General features: G+C 40.7%; 1 protein-coding gene across 1 annotated transcript; it reads left to right on the forward strand.

Annotated features, from left to right (window-relative positions):
- The first annotated feature begins 6,541 nt into the window (after positions 1-6,541).
- Positions 6,542-17,944, forward strand: sap18 (Sin3A-associated protein). The gene is made up of 4 exons (XM_063054185.1): positions 6,542-6,697; positions 12,829-12,938; positions 13,142-13,264; positions 17,503-17,944. The coding sequence occupies exons 1-4, from the start codon at positions 6,584-6,586 to the stop codon at positions 17,657-17,659; spliced, it is 504 nt and encodes a 167-aa protein (XP_062910255.1). The 5' UTR covers positions 6,542-6,583; the 3' UTR covers positions 17,660-17,944.
- Positions 17,945-18,068: the final 124 nt, after the last annotated feature.

Raw genomic sequence — 18,068 nt, forward strand, 5'->3', positions numbered from 1 at the left:
ACCAAAAGTTTTTTCATATATAAAGTGTAAAAAAGAGGTGGGAGTAGATATCGGACCACTGGTAAACATTGCTGGAGAGGTAGTAATGGGGGACAAGGAAACGGCGGAAGTATTGAATTGAATAAGTATTTTGCATCAGTCTTCACTGTGGAAGATACTGGCAGTATGTTGGCAGTTCAAAAGTGTCAAGGGGCAGAACTGAGTGAGATTGCCATTACTAAGGAGAAGGTGCTTGGGGAAACCGAAAGGCCTGAAGGGAGATAAGTCACCTGAACCAGATGGACTACACCCCAGGGTTCTAAAAGAGGTGGCTGAAGAGATTGTGGAGGCCTTAGTAATGTTTCAAGAATCAATGGATTCTGGCATCGTTCCAGAGACTGGACAAATGCAAATGTCACTCCACTCTTCAAGAAGGGAGAGAGGCAGAAGAAAGGAAATTATAGGCCAGTTAGTCTGACCTCATGGTTTGAAAGATTTAGAGGCGATTGTTAAGGATGTGGTTTCAGAGTGCTTGGAGACACGTGATAAAATATGTCAATATTAGCATGGTTTCCTTAAAGAAAACCTTTGCCTGACAAATCTGTTGAAATTCTTTGAAGAAATAACAAGCAGGATAGACAAAGGAGAATTGGATGTTGTGTACTTGAATTTTCAGAAGATCTTTGACAAGGTACTGTACATGAGGTTGGTTAACAAGATGGTATTACAGGATAGATACTAGCATGGATGGAGCATTGGCTGACTGGCAGGAGGCAAAGATTTGGAATAAAGGGACTAGTGGTGTCCCACAGGGGTCTGTGTTGGAAACGATACTTTTTGTGTTATGTCAATAATTTGGACAATGGATTTGATGATTTTGTTGCAAAGTTTGCAGGCAATATGAAGATAGGTGGAGGGTCGGGTACCTTTAGGAAGTAGAGAGGCTACAGAAGGATTTAGACAGATTAGGAGAATGGACAAAAAAGTGGCAGATGGAAGGCAGTGTTAAGAAGTGTGGGGTCATGCACTTAAATTGGTGAGAAAATTCTAAAATCTGAGATGCAAATGGACTTGGGAGTCCTCATACAGGATCCCCTAAACTTAAGGTCAGTTTACTGTTGAGTCAGAGGTGAGGAAGGCAAATGTGATGTTAGCATATTTTTTGAGTGGACAAAAATATAAAAGCAAGGATGTAATGTTGAGGCTTTATAAGGCACTGGTGAGGCCTCACTTGGAATATTGTGAGCAGTTTTGGGTGCCTTATGGAAGAAAAGATGTGCTGACATTCAAGAAGGTTCAAAGGAGATTCACGAAAATGATTCTGAGATTGAAAAGCTTTTCATATGATGAGCATTTTTATGGCCCTGGGCTTGTACTTATGGGAATTCAGAAGAATGGGGGGGGGGGGATCTCTTTGAAAGGGCTCCATAGAGTGGAGGTGGAGAGGATGTTTCCTAAGGTGAAGGAGTCCAAGACCAGAGGACACAGCCTCAGAATAGAGGGTCATCCATTTAGAATGGAGATGAGGAGGAATTTCTTTAGCCAGAGAGTGGTGAGTCTGTGGAATTTGTTGCCACAGGCTGCTGTGAAGGCCAAGTCATTGGGTATATTTAAGGCAGAGGTTGATAGATTTTTGATTAGTCAGGGCATGAAGGGGTATGGGGAAAATGTAGGGGATTTGGGCTGAGAGAGAAATGGATCAGCCATGATGAAATGGCAGAGCAGGCTTGATGGGCCAAATGGCCTAATTCTGCTCCTATAGCTTATGATCTTATCATTCTAGCGAATTTCATCTGCATCCTCTTCATAATCCTGTTTTTATTGTTTTCTATATCATCTTGAGGTCATTGCCTTTGTCAGAAGGATAGTAAAAACACAACTATTTAGATGGTATAAGACAACTGAATGCTAGTGTCCAGAAAGGCCCTTTAACAAGAAGGAAAAACTTGAGATACAGGTGCTACATAATTAAGAAGGCAAATGGGACAGAGGCCTTTATTGCAAAGGAAATGCAGAACAAAATTAGGGCACCTCTGCTGCAATAATATGGGACTTGGAGGGAACAAATCTGTAACACCATTTTGGATCTCTTTCTCTTAAAGATGGAGATGAAAGAATCATTGAGTTGTACAGCACAGAAACAGCCTTTCTGCCCACCACATCCAGACTGACCTTAATGCCTTTCATGTCTTTGATTTAGAGACATTGCAGTGAAGATTCATTAGATAAAGTATTACGGAATAATAAAGTGAGATAAAACAGGTTAAATTCATGCCGTCCGGATTTTGGAAGAATGAAACGTGATCTTATTTGAAACGTATAAAATTCTTAAGGGACCTGAGAAATTAGAGTATGAGAAGACTTTTTGGTCCGGTACCCATTTAGTACTGAGCTAATGAGGAATTTCCTCTCTCAGATGATTGTGAATCTTTGTAATTTGATTCATCCTGCACAGAGAGCTGTGGATGCTGAGTTTTAAAGTGTATTGAAGCTCAAAATAAATAGATTTTTTTGACTTTAGCAGAATTGAGGATCTTTGAGACCCAGTGGTGAAGTGGAGTTCAGGCCACAATCAGATTAGTCATGATTTTATTAATGGCAATGCAGACTGGAGTGCTCATATTTTTTATGCCTAGTCCATTTTTTATGTTCTTTTTATGAATAATTCTTTTTTAGTCACTACAAAAATGGAAGTTTAAGCTAATCAAATTAAAAGCTTACTTCTTTTTTGATATTGTGTACAACAATTTTACAAGAATGGTTTAAGCATTTCTGTGGTTAATATACCTTATCATCAGGATGTCCAAAGCAGTTTACTCACATTAACTTTTGAAGACTAACCATTGACCTTTCTACAAAGGAGATCTATCCAGGCTTACTGATACAGGAAAAATAGAGTTATGGCCAAGGAAATAACAATGTACTCTTTCCATGAATTTTGTGTGTTACAGCTTAAAAATTCTAACAGATTTGTTGAACAGAATTTTCTCTTTTATTCAACTGTATCAGCTCTCCCAACCATAATATGAATTTGTAAGAACCTTGTTACTACATTCATAATAGCTTACCTTAAAGTGAATTTCAGGCTAACCAGCTTCTTTCATTGGTTACCTTTGAATCCATGGTAACTGTTCCAGAATTTAGAAGATTTTGGATTACGTATTAATACCAAAGCATTCATTATTTTTGGAGTAATCTTGTTCTAAGACAGGGGTAGTATATCCTTGGCACGCATACCCAAGATGACACCTGCAAAAAATTTTTGTTGGCATGTGGTGTGCAGTGCCATATCCTTGGTTCTTTAAACATTACTCATATTAGAAAGATACATAATGATTATCTTCGCTGCCAAATGAAGCAGCAAGTGAGTTTTTTTTAAAAACAACCCGAAGGCAGTGAGATTTCTTCACAGGAAAAGTCTCATGCGGGCCTGTCTCCAAATAGACAGCTGCAAGAACATGTGATGTTGGATGATGCATTTTGAAATCCTCACAAACCTGCTGCACAGTTTAGTATTTGGTTAGTAAATGGATGGGCCAGTTGCCTTATGTTTGTAAGTGAGCACTGGATATTCAGTGATAATAATGGTAAATACTGTATGTAGTTTTGTGCCTCCATAATATTTATTTTTATACAGTAATTGTATGGTATTTATTTGTATTCATAAAACAATAATATCTGGTTCATTGGTGAGATATTTTAAAATTTTGTTTGCCCTTTTCTGCCTATTCAAAATGTCAGATGCACTAGAAAAGAAATGAAAATTTTCAAATAAAAGGAGAAGCCAAGATGGAGCAGAGATTATTAATGAAAAGGTCTGCTTAAAATTACCAAGGCATGTGAAAAAATTATTCACAATAGTATTGCTAATTTGGGCACACACTCTCAAAGAGGTTCGTAACCCCTGTTTTCAGGGGGACTGTTGACTTTTCATTTTTACTTTATTTGGAGATACGGTCTTGTAACAGCCCCACTGCTCGATTACTTTCCACGTTTTCTTGACTGATATTAATTAGTTTAAATTCCTAAACTGTATTCGATTCTAGTTCCCTATAATTTTCATTATTTGTTTTTCAGCCTGAGAACAGACCCCAATATTTCTTTACTGTACAAAAATTAAACCTACGAGAAGGAATAGGCCACTCACATCTCAGCTCTGCAATGGCATTCATGATATAATGAAATGGCATTGATGATATAATGCCTGATGCAATTATGACTTCGCCTCCACTTTTCCATCTACACAAAGTAATTATCACCCCTCCCCTTGCTTACCAGGTATTTATCCACATCAGATTTAAAAGGATTCAAAGACACTGCTTCCATCACCCTTTGAGGAAGTTTGTTCAAAAATCATGTGAGAAGGGGAAAAAATTGCCTTCTCTCTGTCTTATATGGACAACCGCTTTTTAAAAACCTCCAATATTCTTCATTCTTAGCTGTGTTTCCAACAACCCGTATTTATTTAATTAATTTTTACAATGGGTGTAAATGCTGTATAATCAGTTTTTGTACAGTGGAGAGCATTCTGACTGGTTGCATCACCACTTGGTAATAAGGCTCCAATGTGCAGGACTAAAAGAGGCTCACAGGCAGAATCTTCCCCACCATTGATGAGATCTTTTAGAGACAGCGCCCTTAAGAAGGTGGTGGACATCCTTCAGGGCCCACGCCATTAGAGACATGCCTTCTTCTCGTTACTACCATCAGAGAAGGTGTACAGGAGCCTGAAAACTTTATATATTAGCAACAACTTCTTCTCTGATGCCATCGGATTAATGAATAGACCATGAATCCATGAAACACTGTTTATTTATTTTTAGTCTTATTTTAATGTCTTGTACTGCACTGCTGTCACAAAAAGCAAATTTCACAACATATGACAGTGGTAATGAGTCTGATTCTTATTCTAATCACCAACATTTCATTGGTCATCTATTGTTAAAATATCTCAGGCTCATAATTTCTAACAACATTGCAAGACTTTTATAAATGGAAGATTATCTTTAACTCAGTTAGCCTTGGATGCAGTGTTTATCCTCCAGAAGACATATTTTCATTCAGAAATATAATTACTTTCAATATTTATGACTGCTTGTCTACCAGATTTTCAACTTAACTTTTCAATCTATGTCTGTCAACTCATCTTTCATTAAAGTCATCTGCTGAGTTTGTTCACACTTATAATCATAGTTGTGGGTTTAACAACATCATTGTCCCTATTCCCTAATTGGTTCCTCATACAACTTTCTCAGATGCATTCTATGAACTCCCTCTCCAGCCTGTTTTTGCCAGTTTGGTTTGCCCAGTCTTTGAGGATAATGTCACTTCATAAATATCATGCGTTCCTGTAGCTTTTGTTTTACTTGATTACTGTCATTATTCTGGCATCTATTTCTCCTTTATTCTCTGTTCTATCTTATTTCTTAATGTGATTGATCAACAACCTGACTATAAAACAAGGAAAAAGCTAGAAATACTTACCTGGTCAGGCACTCCCTGTGTACATACAGTAAGACATAGGAGCAGAATTGGGCTATTCAGCCCATAAAGTTTGCTCCACTATTCAATAATGCCTGATTTATTACCCCTCTCAACCCCATTCTCCCACCTTCTCTTTGTAACCTTTGACACACTGACTAATCAAGGACCTATAAACATCCACTTTAAATATACCTAGTAACTTGGCTCCACAGCTGACTGTGGCAATGAATTCCACAGATTCACTCACCAGCCCTCTGGCTAAAGAAATTGCTCCTCATCTTTGTTTTAGTGTGATGTCCTTGTGTTCTGTGTCTTTGCCCCTGGTGCTAGACTCTCCCACTATTGGAAACATCCTCTCCATGTCCACTCTATCTAGGCCTTTCAATATCCGATAGGTTTCAATAAGATCCTCCCTCCCTCTTCCAAACTCCAATGAGTACAGGTCCAGAGCCATCAAACACTTCTCATATGCTATCCCTTTCATTCTGAGCATCATTCTTGTGAATCTCCTCTGTCATACAGCCTGGGTCTAATTTATCAGATATTCCCTATGTCCAATCTGTCCTTCCTTCAACCTATTTGCACCTTAAAACTAATGTTTCTCTCTTTTACCCTGTTTTTATGAAAGGTTTTCAATATAAAATGCTAAGTCAACTTCTCTTTCCACGAATATTTCATGACATGCTGCATTTTACATTTTTTTTGTTTCAGATTTCCAGAACCTGCAGATTTTTCTTCGATTGAAATTGAGGTCAATATGGGAGTGAGTATATAGTGAGCATATGCTGTTGATAGGAGTTTTCCAGTAATTAGTGAGCGGGTACAAATTTCAGTTATTGCATTAGTTATTTAGAAAGTTAGCAGCGAAGACTAAGTGCGCAATTCTACATTAAAGTTTTTGATAATACATTTTAAAATGTTTATAAAGACGAAAATACAAATAGTCAAACGAATGTAGGAAGAAAGGACAACAGACTAGAATTGGATTGAACAGCCAGATTTCGCACGAAATCGAGAGCTGGAGATCGCCGTCCGCTGCCTAGATCAAAGATGGCCACCGTAGCAGTCCCAGGAACCTTTTCTGTCGTGCGCATGTGTGCGCGCGGGACACTCGATACCGATGGTGCGGTCGCCATCACTGAGGGAACGGCGGGGAGGGAACATGGCCGTGGAGTCCAGAGTCACACAGGAGGAGATTAAGAAGGAGCCAGAAAAACCGGTGGATCGGGAAAAAGTAAGTATTGTTGATGGTGATGATGGCGCGTAGTTTATAGGAAACCGCGGAGATTGAGGTTGGGTCGAGGCCGTCACTCACTCGGCTGAGTGAGATGGCTGGAGGAAGCGACAAAGTGCTACCGCCACGACTGCCAGCCCCTGTCTCTGTGCCCAATGCCGGTTGGGGATGGACAGCTGCATAACTTTTAAATGGTGGGTGGCGGTCGTTGAGGGCGAAGCGTTTCTCCGAGTCTGGACGAGCTTAGTTAGGGAAGGCGGCCTGGGGAAGCGGTGGGGCCTTCCCCGACTGGCGGCGGCTCAAGGTGCTGCTTGGATTGCTGCAGGCAGCTGGAGTTACACGGTCACACAATTCGCTGAGAAATGTCGGGACACGAAATAACTGATCACAAATGTTTCAAAAAATGGGTAGGACATAAAGAGCCCTGAAGAAATTAACCCTGCTCACAATGAAGGGGAAGAGGAGACGTTGTATTTGACCAGATGGGTTCCCATGAATTGATAAAGTCGTTTCATGTAATTTAGGGTCATTATTGCTTCAATTATATAACTTTGGGCAGTCTTTTGAGATCGAGAGTACGCTTGAGAGTACAAAATGTTTACACTCTGGTTCTGACGTTACTATTGAGTTGATTGAAATCTTTAAATTCTTCCATTGATGGACCATGATGTAAGTAATTTGTAATATAGTTCATCCTTTGTTTCAGCAAGATTTTTGTGTGCTCATGCCCTTCAAAATATTTGATTGTGTGAATTGGATTGGATTTTTTTTTCAATGTCATTTTGGAAAAGGATACTTTTCAGATTGTAATTTATCAGTTTCATAAATTCTGAAGGGAGAGAGTTGATAGAGGGGAAATGATACATGTAGTGTTTAGTCTACCAAAATGCATTTGACCAAGTGTCACGTCGGAGGCTGGTGCATAAATTAAAAGTCCATGGTATAAGAGGGAGTGGAAACTGGCTGTCTCATAGAAAAGTTAAAATAACTGCATCCCTTTCAGACTGGAATAGTGGAGTAATACATGGACCAGTTCTTGGCCTGCATGTTCACTTTTCTCATCAGTGATCTGGGCGAAGATTTGTATGTGAAGGATTGTAGAGTTCCTACATGTGCAGAAAATAGATGGAAGGGCATACTGTGATTCTTCAGTGGCATAAAAATTTAGAGAGTGGAGTTTAAAAAAAAAGAGCTTGATGTGAGGAAGTGTGAAATGCTCTTTTGGTAAAGGAAATCAAAAGCAGGTTGTTATCTAAACAGAAGCATCTAGCTTTCTACTGCATGAATCTCAAAAATCTTGGGCAGGCAGGCTGAATAAGTAGTCAAGAAGGCAAATGGCATTTTAGCCAGACTATTCCAGTCTGAAAGGGATGCAGTTATTCTAACTTTTCTATGAGACAGCCAGTTTCCACTCCCTCTTATACCATGGACTTTTAATTTATGCACCAGCCTCCGACGTGACACTTGGTCAAATGCATTTTGGTAGACTAAACACTACATGTATCATTTCCCCTCTATCAACTCTCTCCCTTCAGAATTTATGAAACTGATAAATTACAATCTGAAAAGTATCCTTTTCCAAAATGACATTGAAAAAAAAAATCCAATCCAATTTTCATTGTAAAAGGTTTGGAGTTTAAAAACAGGCGGGTTTGGTTGCAATTGGATGTTGGTGACGTCTGACCATACTGTGTATGGTTTTAGTCCCCTTATTTTGGAAAGAGTATAAGTAACATTTGAGGCAATACAAAGGAGGCTTGTCTTACCAAGGCAGACAAAATACTTTGGGCATGTATTATATGGAATTTAGAATAAAGAGGTGGTGATCTTATTCAATCATAAGATTCTGAGGGTGTTTGACAGGGTAGACATTGGGATATTTTTGGTAGTGGAGAGTCTTAAACAATGGAATGTAACTACAGGAGGTCTGTATATAGAAATTTCTTTATTGCAGAAGATGAATCTCTGTCTTGGCTACTGGTGGAAATTGAAGCATTAGAAGTAATAACATTAAAGTGGATAAATATTTCACATCAGGTGATAGGTGTAAGGAGGAATGACATAGAAGAATTGAACTCTGCATAGATTAGCTATGATCATATTCAGTAGTGGGAAAAGATTAAAGGGTCTGATAGCCTACTCCTGCTCTTAAACACGAGAAAATAACATCACTTGACAGGGATTGTGGGGCTATATATTGAGGAGACTTGGTATGTCACCAAAGACTCTCACAAATTTTCACAGATGTTCCTTGGAGAGCATTCTAACCGGTTGTATCGCAGTCTGGTGTGGAGAGACCATGACATTGGATTGGAAAAGGCTGCAAGAAGTTTTAAACTCTGTCAGCTCCATCATGGTCACTTGCCTCCCCAGCATCCAGGATATGTTAAAGGTGCATCTATCATTAAGGACCCCATCACCCAGGACGTGCCCTCTTCTCATTGCTACCATCAAAGAGGTGCAGAGTTCTCAACACGCACACTCGACACTTCAGGAATAGCTTCTTCCCCTCTGCCATCAGATTTATGATGGACAATGAACCACAAACGTTTCCTTAGCATTTTCCTCTCTCTTTTTTGCACTACTCATTTAACTTAATTTTCTTCACTATATATACTTATTATAATTTAGATTCTGCCCTCTTGTACAGTGCTGTGCAAGTCTTGGGTACATGTATATAGCTCGGGTGCGTGAGACTTTTGCATAGTACTGTATTTGTCAACGTGGAGTGGAGAGTAAGTCTGGTGGGAGCAAAGGATGTTGGGAATGGTGAGGGTGGAGTGCTGTGGGAGTGTGGGACAGGTGACAGAGAAGGAATGGCCCTGAGACACTTGATTCCAGTTGGTTTGTCGATAATTATGGAATGTCACTCGGTGTGCTTCCTGCTCTCTCTCTTCCTTTCCCAACCTGATTTCCCCCACCCCCCCCGACCCCTTTCCGCTCTCAGTCCACAATAGAGAGCCATATCAGAATCGGGTTTATCATCACTCACGTATGTCATGTTTTTTTTTGTGGCAGCAATACCATGCAATACATATATGCCTAAGACTGGTCAGTTGCCATATTTTAAGTAAACTCATTCACTGAATCATTTAAGAGGGCCTTGCACTTCTGCAAAACAAAAAATCCTTTACCAACTTGTTTGCACTGTACAGGATTGTCAACAATAAAAGTTCCTCAAGGCATCACTGGGTAATGTAGGTCACTTCAGAATCGGGTTTATTAACTCCATTATGTGTTGTGACATTTGTTAACTTAGCAGCAGTTCAATGCAATACATAATTTAGAAAGGTGGGAAATTTAGTAAATAAGCAAAACAATTACAGTGAGTTCAATGTTCATTTAGGAATCATATGGCAGAGGGGAAGAAGCTGTTCCTGAATTGCTGACTGTCTGCCTTCAGGCTTCTGTACCTCCTTCTTGATGCTAACAAGAGAAGAGGGCATGCCCTGGGTGATGGGGTCTTAATATTGGATGTCGCCTTACTGAGGCACTGCTCCTTGAAGATGTCTTGGGTATTATGGAGGCTAGTACCCAAGATGGAACTGATTTACAACTTTCTGTAGCTGCTTTTGGTCCTGTGCAGTAGCACCCCCCGCCCCCCCATATCAGACAGTGATGTAGCCTGTCAGAATGCTCCCTACGGTACATCTATAGAATTTTGTGTTTTAGTTGACAAACCAAATTTCTTCAAACTCCTAATGAAATACAGCCACTGTCTTGCCTTCTTTATAGATGCATTAATATGTTGGACCAGGTTAGATCCTCAGAACATGAAATTTCTCACTCTTTCCACTTCTGATCCCTCTGAGGATTCATTCATTTGTCCTTGTCTTACATTTCCTGAAGATTATATTCAGCTCTTTTGTCTTACTGACATTGATTGCAAAGTACTCAACTAGCTGGTATATCTCGCTCCTGTATGCCCTCTCATCTCCATCTGAGGTTCTACTAACAATGGTTGTTTCATCAGCAAATTTATCTATGGTATTTGGGTTATTCCAAGCCACACAGTCATGGGAATAGAGCAGAGGGCTAAGCACACACCCCTGAGGTGTGCCAGTGTTGATCGTCAGCAAGGAGGTGATATTATCGCCAATCTGCACAGATTGTGGTTTTCTGATTAAGTAGTAGAGGATCCAATTGCAGAAAAAGGTAGAGGCCCAGGTAGATGATCAGGGTCACAATGGTGTTAAGTACTGAGCTAGTCAACGAACAGCATCCTGCCATAGGTGTTTGTATTGTCCAGGTGATCTAAGGCCATGTGAAGAGCCATTGAGATTGCATCTGCCGTAGACCTATTGTGGTGATAGGCAAATTGCAGTGGGTCTAGGTCCTTGCTGAGGCAGGAGTTTATTCTAGCCATGACCAACCTTTCAAAAGAATTTCATTACTATAGATATGAGTGCTACTGGACAATGGTCATTAAGGCAGCTCACAGTACTCTTCTTAGGCACTAGTATAATTGTTATCTTTTTGAAGCAGATGGGAACTTTGGACTGTAGCAGTGAGAGGTTGAAAATGTCCTTGGATATTCTTGCCAGTTGGTTGGGACAAGTTTTCAGAGCCTTAACAGGTACCCCATCGGCGCCTGCCACCTTGTGAGCGTTTACCCTCCTTAAAGACAGCCTAACGTTGGCTTCCAAGACAGATCACAGTATGCAACAGGGATCTTCACAGCTGTAGTTATATTCTCCCTTTCAAAGTGGCCGTGGAAGGCGTTGAGCCCCTCTGGTAGTGAAACATCACTGCCATTCATGATATTAGGTTTCACTTTGTAGGAAGAAACGTCTTGCAAACCCTGCTAGAGTTGATGTGCATTCGATGTCACCTCCAACCTTGCTCGGAATTGTCTCTTCCTGTATCTTAGAGCCATCTCTCAGTGAAGGCAATTTTGATGAACTGAATACGTCTTCCTTAGTTAGTGTTCAATTAAACATTCCTCGATAATGCCTGAGAGAGTAGATTTACGCAGTAATTTTAAGTAACCATGCATTGAGTGAAACAAAACATGAAGTGATAAGAATTTGAATCTCATATGTATTTAAGGTAAACCATGTAGCATTTTTAAAAATAAACTCTTTGAAGGTGGTTGAGCTACTGTACTTAATCATGGAGTTTTAAATAGGAAGTTTATAAAACTAATCTATTTCACTGCAGACTATTGGAGCTATTGTGAATACATAACAATTTTTGAAAAACATGTAATTTTATGAGACTAAATAGCTTTCCTATAGACCCCACTGTTGTTTACATAGGGAGCAAAAATCTCAGACCTGTTGGACAAGCTCGATGGCCGTGGCTCCTCCAGAACTACTCTTGGAGTCTTCCACTTGCTTCAGTCACAGTCACGCTGTCTTTTCCCTGGACTGAATTTAAGTGTTCAGGCCTGACTGCCTCCTGAAACAGTGTCCAGGTAACTCTCTGCCTTTTTGATCTGTCACAGTGCTTGAAGTTAGTGACCTGGAATCTTAGTTTCTCAAGCAACCAATGCGTGCTGCCAGTGGCACCCAGGAACCAGAATAGGGTCTACCAGCTCCCACATAATGCAGCTACAACACATCACCTGATCCTGCATCCTACTTTAATTAGTTGTAATTTGGTGTCTTTTTATTTCATTACTAAGTTAGTAACCTTGTAAGTCTCAACTACAATTCTCTCTACTATGGCCGTGCTTGAAACCCTGCAAGGGAGTACATGTGGATCCATTCAGCTAAACTGTTTCTACGACTACAGCAAGGACAGTGCAGGTCTCGTGAGTCTTAGCAAATCTTTATGCAGCTATGGATTTTAACCTTACATTGTAATGTCATGCAGTAGAAATGTCAATGGGTCAATATTAGAAATAAAAAGTATGTAATTTTAATGTGATTTCAGTTTTCAACACTACATTATCTAGTTTGAAGATGGCATGTTGTGTACATGTATAACAATTTTTTTTTAATTCTCATGATCCAATCACAGAAACAATACCTGGACATTTTATTTCTCAATACCGTTATTAATTATTGGGTCAGTTTCACATAATTGGTCCTGCTGTACAGCTTATAGTAGATCTAGAAAAATGTTAAGATGCTCTGTTGACTTTTTCCCCATGTTGCATTATTTATATTTTACATTTATCTGTTTAGACCTGCCCTCTGTTGCTGAGAGTATTCACAACTAATAATGGAAGACATCACAGAATGGATGACTTTGCGAGAGGGAATGTCCCATCTAGTGAGCTTCAGATCTACACTTGGTTAGTATTGTTCTTATTAACTCAGTTCTGATGATTATGCTATTTTTGTAGTGATGGCCATAGTCTTGGCATTCGTCTATGTAAAAGAAGCCAACAATATAAAAACATCTATGCTCAAACCTGTACACGTGCTTCTTGTACTAATAATTCTTTGAAAGATTTGCTTTATAAATGTATTTAAACAGCAGTTTTTTCCATTTAAGGATGGATGCAACATTAAAAGAGTTAACAAGTTTAGTAAAAGAAGTTTACCCAGAAGCACGGAAGAAAGGAACACACTTCAGCTTTGCAATTGTGTATCCAGATCCAAAAAGACCTGGTTACAGGTTAGTATAAGATCACCAAATTCACTGTACATCAGACTCTGCAAGCACATAATATCTTAATTAGCATTTCCAAGTTATATCCTTGTAGAGGTGACACGACAAAAGGTCATTTGCTAATATTGTCTTCAGTTGCCCTTTTTGTTTGCTAACATTTTGGAAATGACATATCTTTGTATTGGGGTAATGGACTGCAAGGTTGCTTAAACACAGGACATTTTGTCAATTAGTGCAGATGCCTGATGTAAATTTGTAATCTTTAATGCCAATCTTAAATATAAATGAACATTAATGTATGAAGTGATGACTCTGTGAAGGATAAGTTTAAATATAAATCATACATAAAGCACATACAGTTTTAAGGGACTATTAAAGTTAAGTTCAACAGAAAAGTTAATTGTAAAGGTTTAAGGGTTTTTCCTACAGGTGTACTGGTCAGGGAGAGCGAGGAGGTGATAGAAAGGAGTTATAGGCAAGTGGTCACACTGGGGCCACAGGAGACAGGTGGGTCACAATCGGGAAGGGAAAGAGTCAGGTACTAGAGAGTACCCCTGTGGCTGTACCCCTTGACAATAGGTACTCCTGTTTGAGTACTGTTGGGGGGGGGACAGCCTTCCTGGGGGAAGCGGCAGTGGCCGAGCCTCTGGCACAGAGTCTGGCCCTGTGGCTCAGAAGGGTAGAGAAGGGAAGAGGAAGGCAGTAGTGATAGGGGACTCTTATAGGGGTCAGACAGGCGATTCTGTGGACGCAAGAAAGAAACTCGGATGGTAGTTTGGCTCCCAGGTGCCAGGGTCCGGGATGTTTTGGATCTCGTCCAAGATATCCTGCGGTGGGAGGGAGAACAGCCAGAGGTTGTGGTACATATTGGTACCAATGACATGGGTAGGAAAAGGAAAGAGGTCCTGAAAAAGGACTACAGGAAGTTAGGAAGGAAGTTGAGAAACGGGACCGCAAAAGTAGTAATCTCGGGATTACTGCCTGGGTCACGCGACAGTGAGAAAAGGAATAGGATGAGGTGGAGGATAAATGCGTGGCTGAGGGATTGGAGCAGGGGGCAGGGATTCAGATTTCTGGATCATTGGGACCCCTTTTGGGGCAGGTGTGACCTGTACAAAAAGGACGGGTTGCACTTGAATCCCAGGGGGACCAATATCCTGGCGGGGAGGTTTGCCAAGGCTACTGGGGAGAGTTTAAACTAGAATTGTTGGGGAGTGGGAACTGAACTGAAAAGACTGGGAAGAGGAGGTTGGCTCACAAATAGAGAAAGCTTGTAGACAGTGCAAGAAGGAGGATAGGCAGGTGATAGAGGAGGGATGTGCTCAGACCGAAGGTTTGAGATGTGTCTATTTCAATGCAAGGAGTGTTGTGAACAAAGTGGATGAGCTTAGAGTGTGGATCAGTGCTTGGAGATATGATGTGGTGGCCATTACAGAGACTTGGATTGCTCAGGGACGGGAATGGCTACTTCAAGTGCCGGGTTTTAGATGTTTCAGAAAGGACAGGAAGGGAGGCAAGAGAGATGGGGGTGTAGCACTGTTGATCAGAGATGGTGTCACGGCTGCAGAAAAGGTGGATGCCATGGAGGGATTGTCTATGGAGTCTCTGTGGGTGGAAGTTAGGAACAGGAAGGGGTCAATAACTTTACTGGGTGTTTTTTATAGGCTGCCCAATAGTAACAGGGATATCAAGGAGCAGATAGGGAAACAGATGCTGGAAAGGTGTAATAATAACAGAGTTGTCATGATGGGAGATTTTAATTTCCCAAATATCGATTGGCATCTCCCTAGAGCGAGGGGTTTAGATGGGGTGGAGTTTGTTAGGTGTGTTCACAAAGGTTTTTTGACACAATATGTAGATAAGCCTACAAGAGGAGAGGCTGTACTTGATTTGGTATTGGGAAATGAACCTGGTCAGGTGTCGGATCTCTCAGTGGGAGAGCATATTAGAGATGGTGATCATAATTGTGTCTCCTTTACAATATCATTAGAGAGAGATAGGAACAGACAAGTTAGAAAAGCATTTAATTGGAGTAAGGGGAATAATGAGGCTATCAGGCAGGAAATTCGAGGCTTAAATTGGAAACAGGTGTTCTCAGGGAAAAGTACGGAAGAAATGTAGCAAATATTCAGGGGATATTTGTGTGGAGTTCTGTATAGGTATGTTCCAATGAGACAGAGAAGTTATGGTAGGGTACAGAAACCGTGGTGTACAAAGGCTGCAATAAATCTAGTCAAGAATAAAAGAAAAGCTTACAAAAGGTTCAGAGAGCTTAGGTAATGTTAAGAGATGTGGAAGATTATAAGGCTAATAGGAAGGAGTTTAAGAAAGAAATTAGGAGAGCCAGAAGGGGCCATGAGAAAGCCTTGGCGGGCAGAATTAAGGAAAACCCCAAGGCATTCTACAAGTATGTGAAGAGCAAGAGGATAAGACGTGAAAGAATAGGACCAATCAAGTGTGACAGTGGGAAAGTGTGTATGGATCCGGAAGAAATAGCAGAGGTATTTAATACTTCAGTATTCACTATGGAAAAGGTTCTTGGTGATTGTAGTGATGACTTTCAGCAGACTGAAAAGCTTGAGCATGTAGATATTAAGAGAGAGGATGTGCTGGAGCTTTTGGAAAGCTTCAAGTTGGGTAAGTCGCCGGGACTGGATGAGATGTACCCCAGGCTACTGTGGGAGGCGAGGGAAGGGATTGCTAAGCATCTGGCGATGATCTTTGCATCATCAATGGGGACAGGAGAGTTTCCGTGGGATTGGAGGGTTGCGAAGGTTGTTCCTTTATTCAAGAAAGGGAGTAGAGATAGCCCAGGAAATTATAGACCAGTGAGTCTTACCTCAGTGGTTGGTAAGTTGATGGAGGTCCTGAGAGGCAGGATTTATGAAGATTTGGAGAGGTATAATATGATTAGGAATAGTCAGCGTGGCTTTGTCAAGGGCAGGTCGTGCCTTATGAGCCTGATTGAAATTTTTGAGGATGTGACTAAACACACTGATGAAAGAAGAGCAGTAGATGTAGTGTATATGGATTTCAGCAAGGCATTTGATAAGATACCCCATGCAAGGCTTATTGAGAAAGTAAAGAGGCATGGGATCCAAGGGTATATTGCTTTGTGGATCCAGAACGGCTTGCCCACAGAAGGCAAAGAGTAGTTGTAGACGGGTCATATTCTGCATGGAGGTTGGTCACCAGTGTGGTGCCTCAGGGATCTGTTCTGGGACCCTTACTCTTTGTGATTTTTATAAATGGCCTGGATGAGGAAGTGGAGGGATGGGTTAGTAAGTTTGCTGATGACACAAAGGTTGGAGGTGTTGTGGATAATGTGGAGGACTGTCAGAGGTTACAACAGGACATCGATAGGATGTAAAACTGGGCTAAGAAGTGGCAGATGGAGTTCAACCCAGATAAGTGTGAAGTGGTTCATTTTGGTAGGTGAAATATGATGGCAGGATATAGTATTAATGGTAAGACTCCTGGCAGTGTGGCTGATCAGAGAGATCTTGGGGTTGGGGTCCGAGTCCATAGGAGGCTTAAAGCAGCTGTGCAGGTTGACTCTGGTTAAGAAGGCGTACAGTGTATTGGCCTTCATCAATCGTAGAATTTAATATAGGAGCTGAGAGGTAATGTTGCAGCTATATAGGACCTTGGTCAGACCCCACTTGGAGTACTATGCTCAGTCTGGTCGCCTCACTACAGGAAGGATGTGGAAGCCAGACAAAGGGTGCAGAGGAAATTTACAAGGATGTTGCCTGGATTGGGGAACATGCCTTATGAATAGGTTGAGTGAACTCAGCCTTTTCTCCTTGGAGTGACGGAGGATGAGAGGTGACTTGATAGAGGTGTATAAGATGATGAGAGGCATTGATCATGTGGATAGTCAGAGGCTTTTTCCCAGGGCTGAAATGGTTGCCACATGAGGACACGGTGCTGGGGTGTAGGTACAGAGGAGATGTCAGGGGTAAGTTTTTTACACAGAGAGTGGTAAGTGTGTGGAATGGGCTGTCGGCAACAGTGGTAGAGGCAGATACAATAAGGTCTTTTTAAGAGACATGTAGATAGGTACATGGAGCTTAGTAAAATAGAGGGCTATAGGTAAGCCTAGTAACTTCTAAGGTAGGGACATGTTCGGCACAACTTTGTGGGCCAAAGGGCCTGTATTGTGCTGTGGGTTTTCTATGTTCTATGTGTATAGAAGAAAATTTACACTTGTTGGCTAACTTGTGCTTTTTTTAAAATCATAGAGTAAAAGAAATTGGCACCACTGTTTCAGGAAGGAAAGGACCAGATGACTCTATGACATTACAATCACAAAAATTTCAGATTGGGGACTATCTGGACATTGCAATAACACCGCCTAGTCGAGCACCACCACCTCCTGGCCGTATGAGACCTTATTAATGTTCTTTTCCCATCCCCTTTTGTTGGGGTGAGGTTGGGAAACCTCATAATTAGGTTTTGTTTGGAACAGGTGGGCCTTTATGGAATATTTGTTAGTGGCCCTGCTACAATCTAACTGTTACAGAAAACAAAACAAAGTATGCCATATTCCAATTCCATTGTAAGCAAATGTATTTTTGGAAATTTGCAGTACTGACTTGTAGCGTTTGTGTGTTGTATCTTCATAAGTTGTGGATTTTGATTAGTCATTTATTTGGAATTTAATAAAGGTAAGCCTTTTGTGAACTTTATTTCTCAACATTAATACAATTTACACAAATTTGGGAGGAAGAGTAGGAGAGTCACCAATCACCAGAAACAATTAAGGATACATAAAATTAAGGATTTTGTATTGACTACACTTCTCTGC

Source organism: Mobula hypostoma, chromosome 7, assembly GCF_963921235.1.
Source record: "Mobula hypostoma chromosome 7, sMobHyp1.1, whole genome shotgun sequence".
Lineage (NCBI taxonomy): Eukaryota > Metazoa > Chordata > Chondrichthyes > Myliobatiformes > Myliobatidae > Mobula > Mobula hypostoma.

Excerpts from the sequence above, each read along its gene's own strand:
- sap18 (XM_063054185.1), top strand. The coding sequence starts at position 6,584 with ATGGTGCGGTCGCCATCACTGAGGGAACGGCGGGGAGGGAACATGGCC. Across the intron at positions 12,939-13,141 it reads GAGCTTCAGATCTACACTTG|GATGGATGCAACATTAAAAG; the intron begins GTTAGTATTGTT and ends TTTCCATTTAAG. Across the intron at positions 13,265-17,502 it reads CCAAAAAGACCTGGTTACAG|AGTAAAAGAAATTGGCACCA; the intron begins GTTAGTATAAGA and ends TTAAAATCATAG.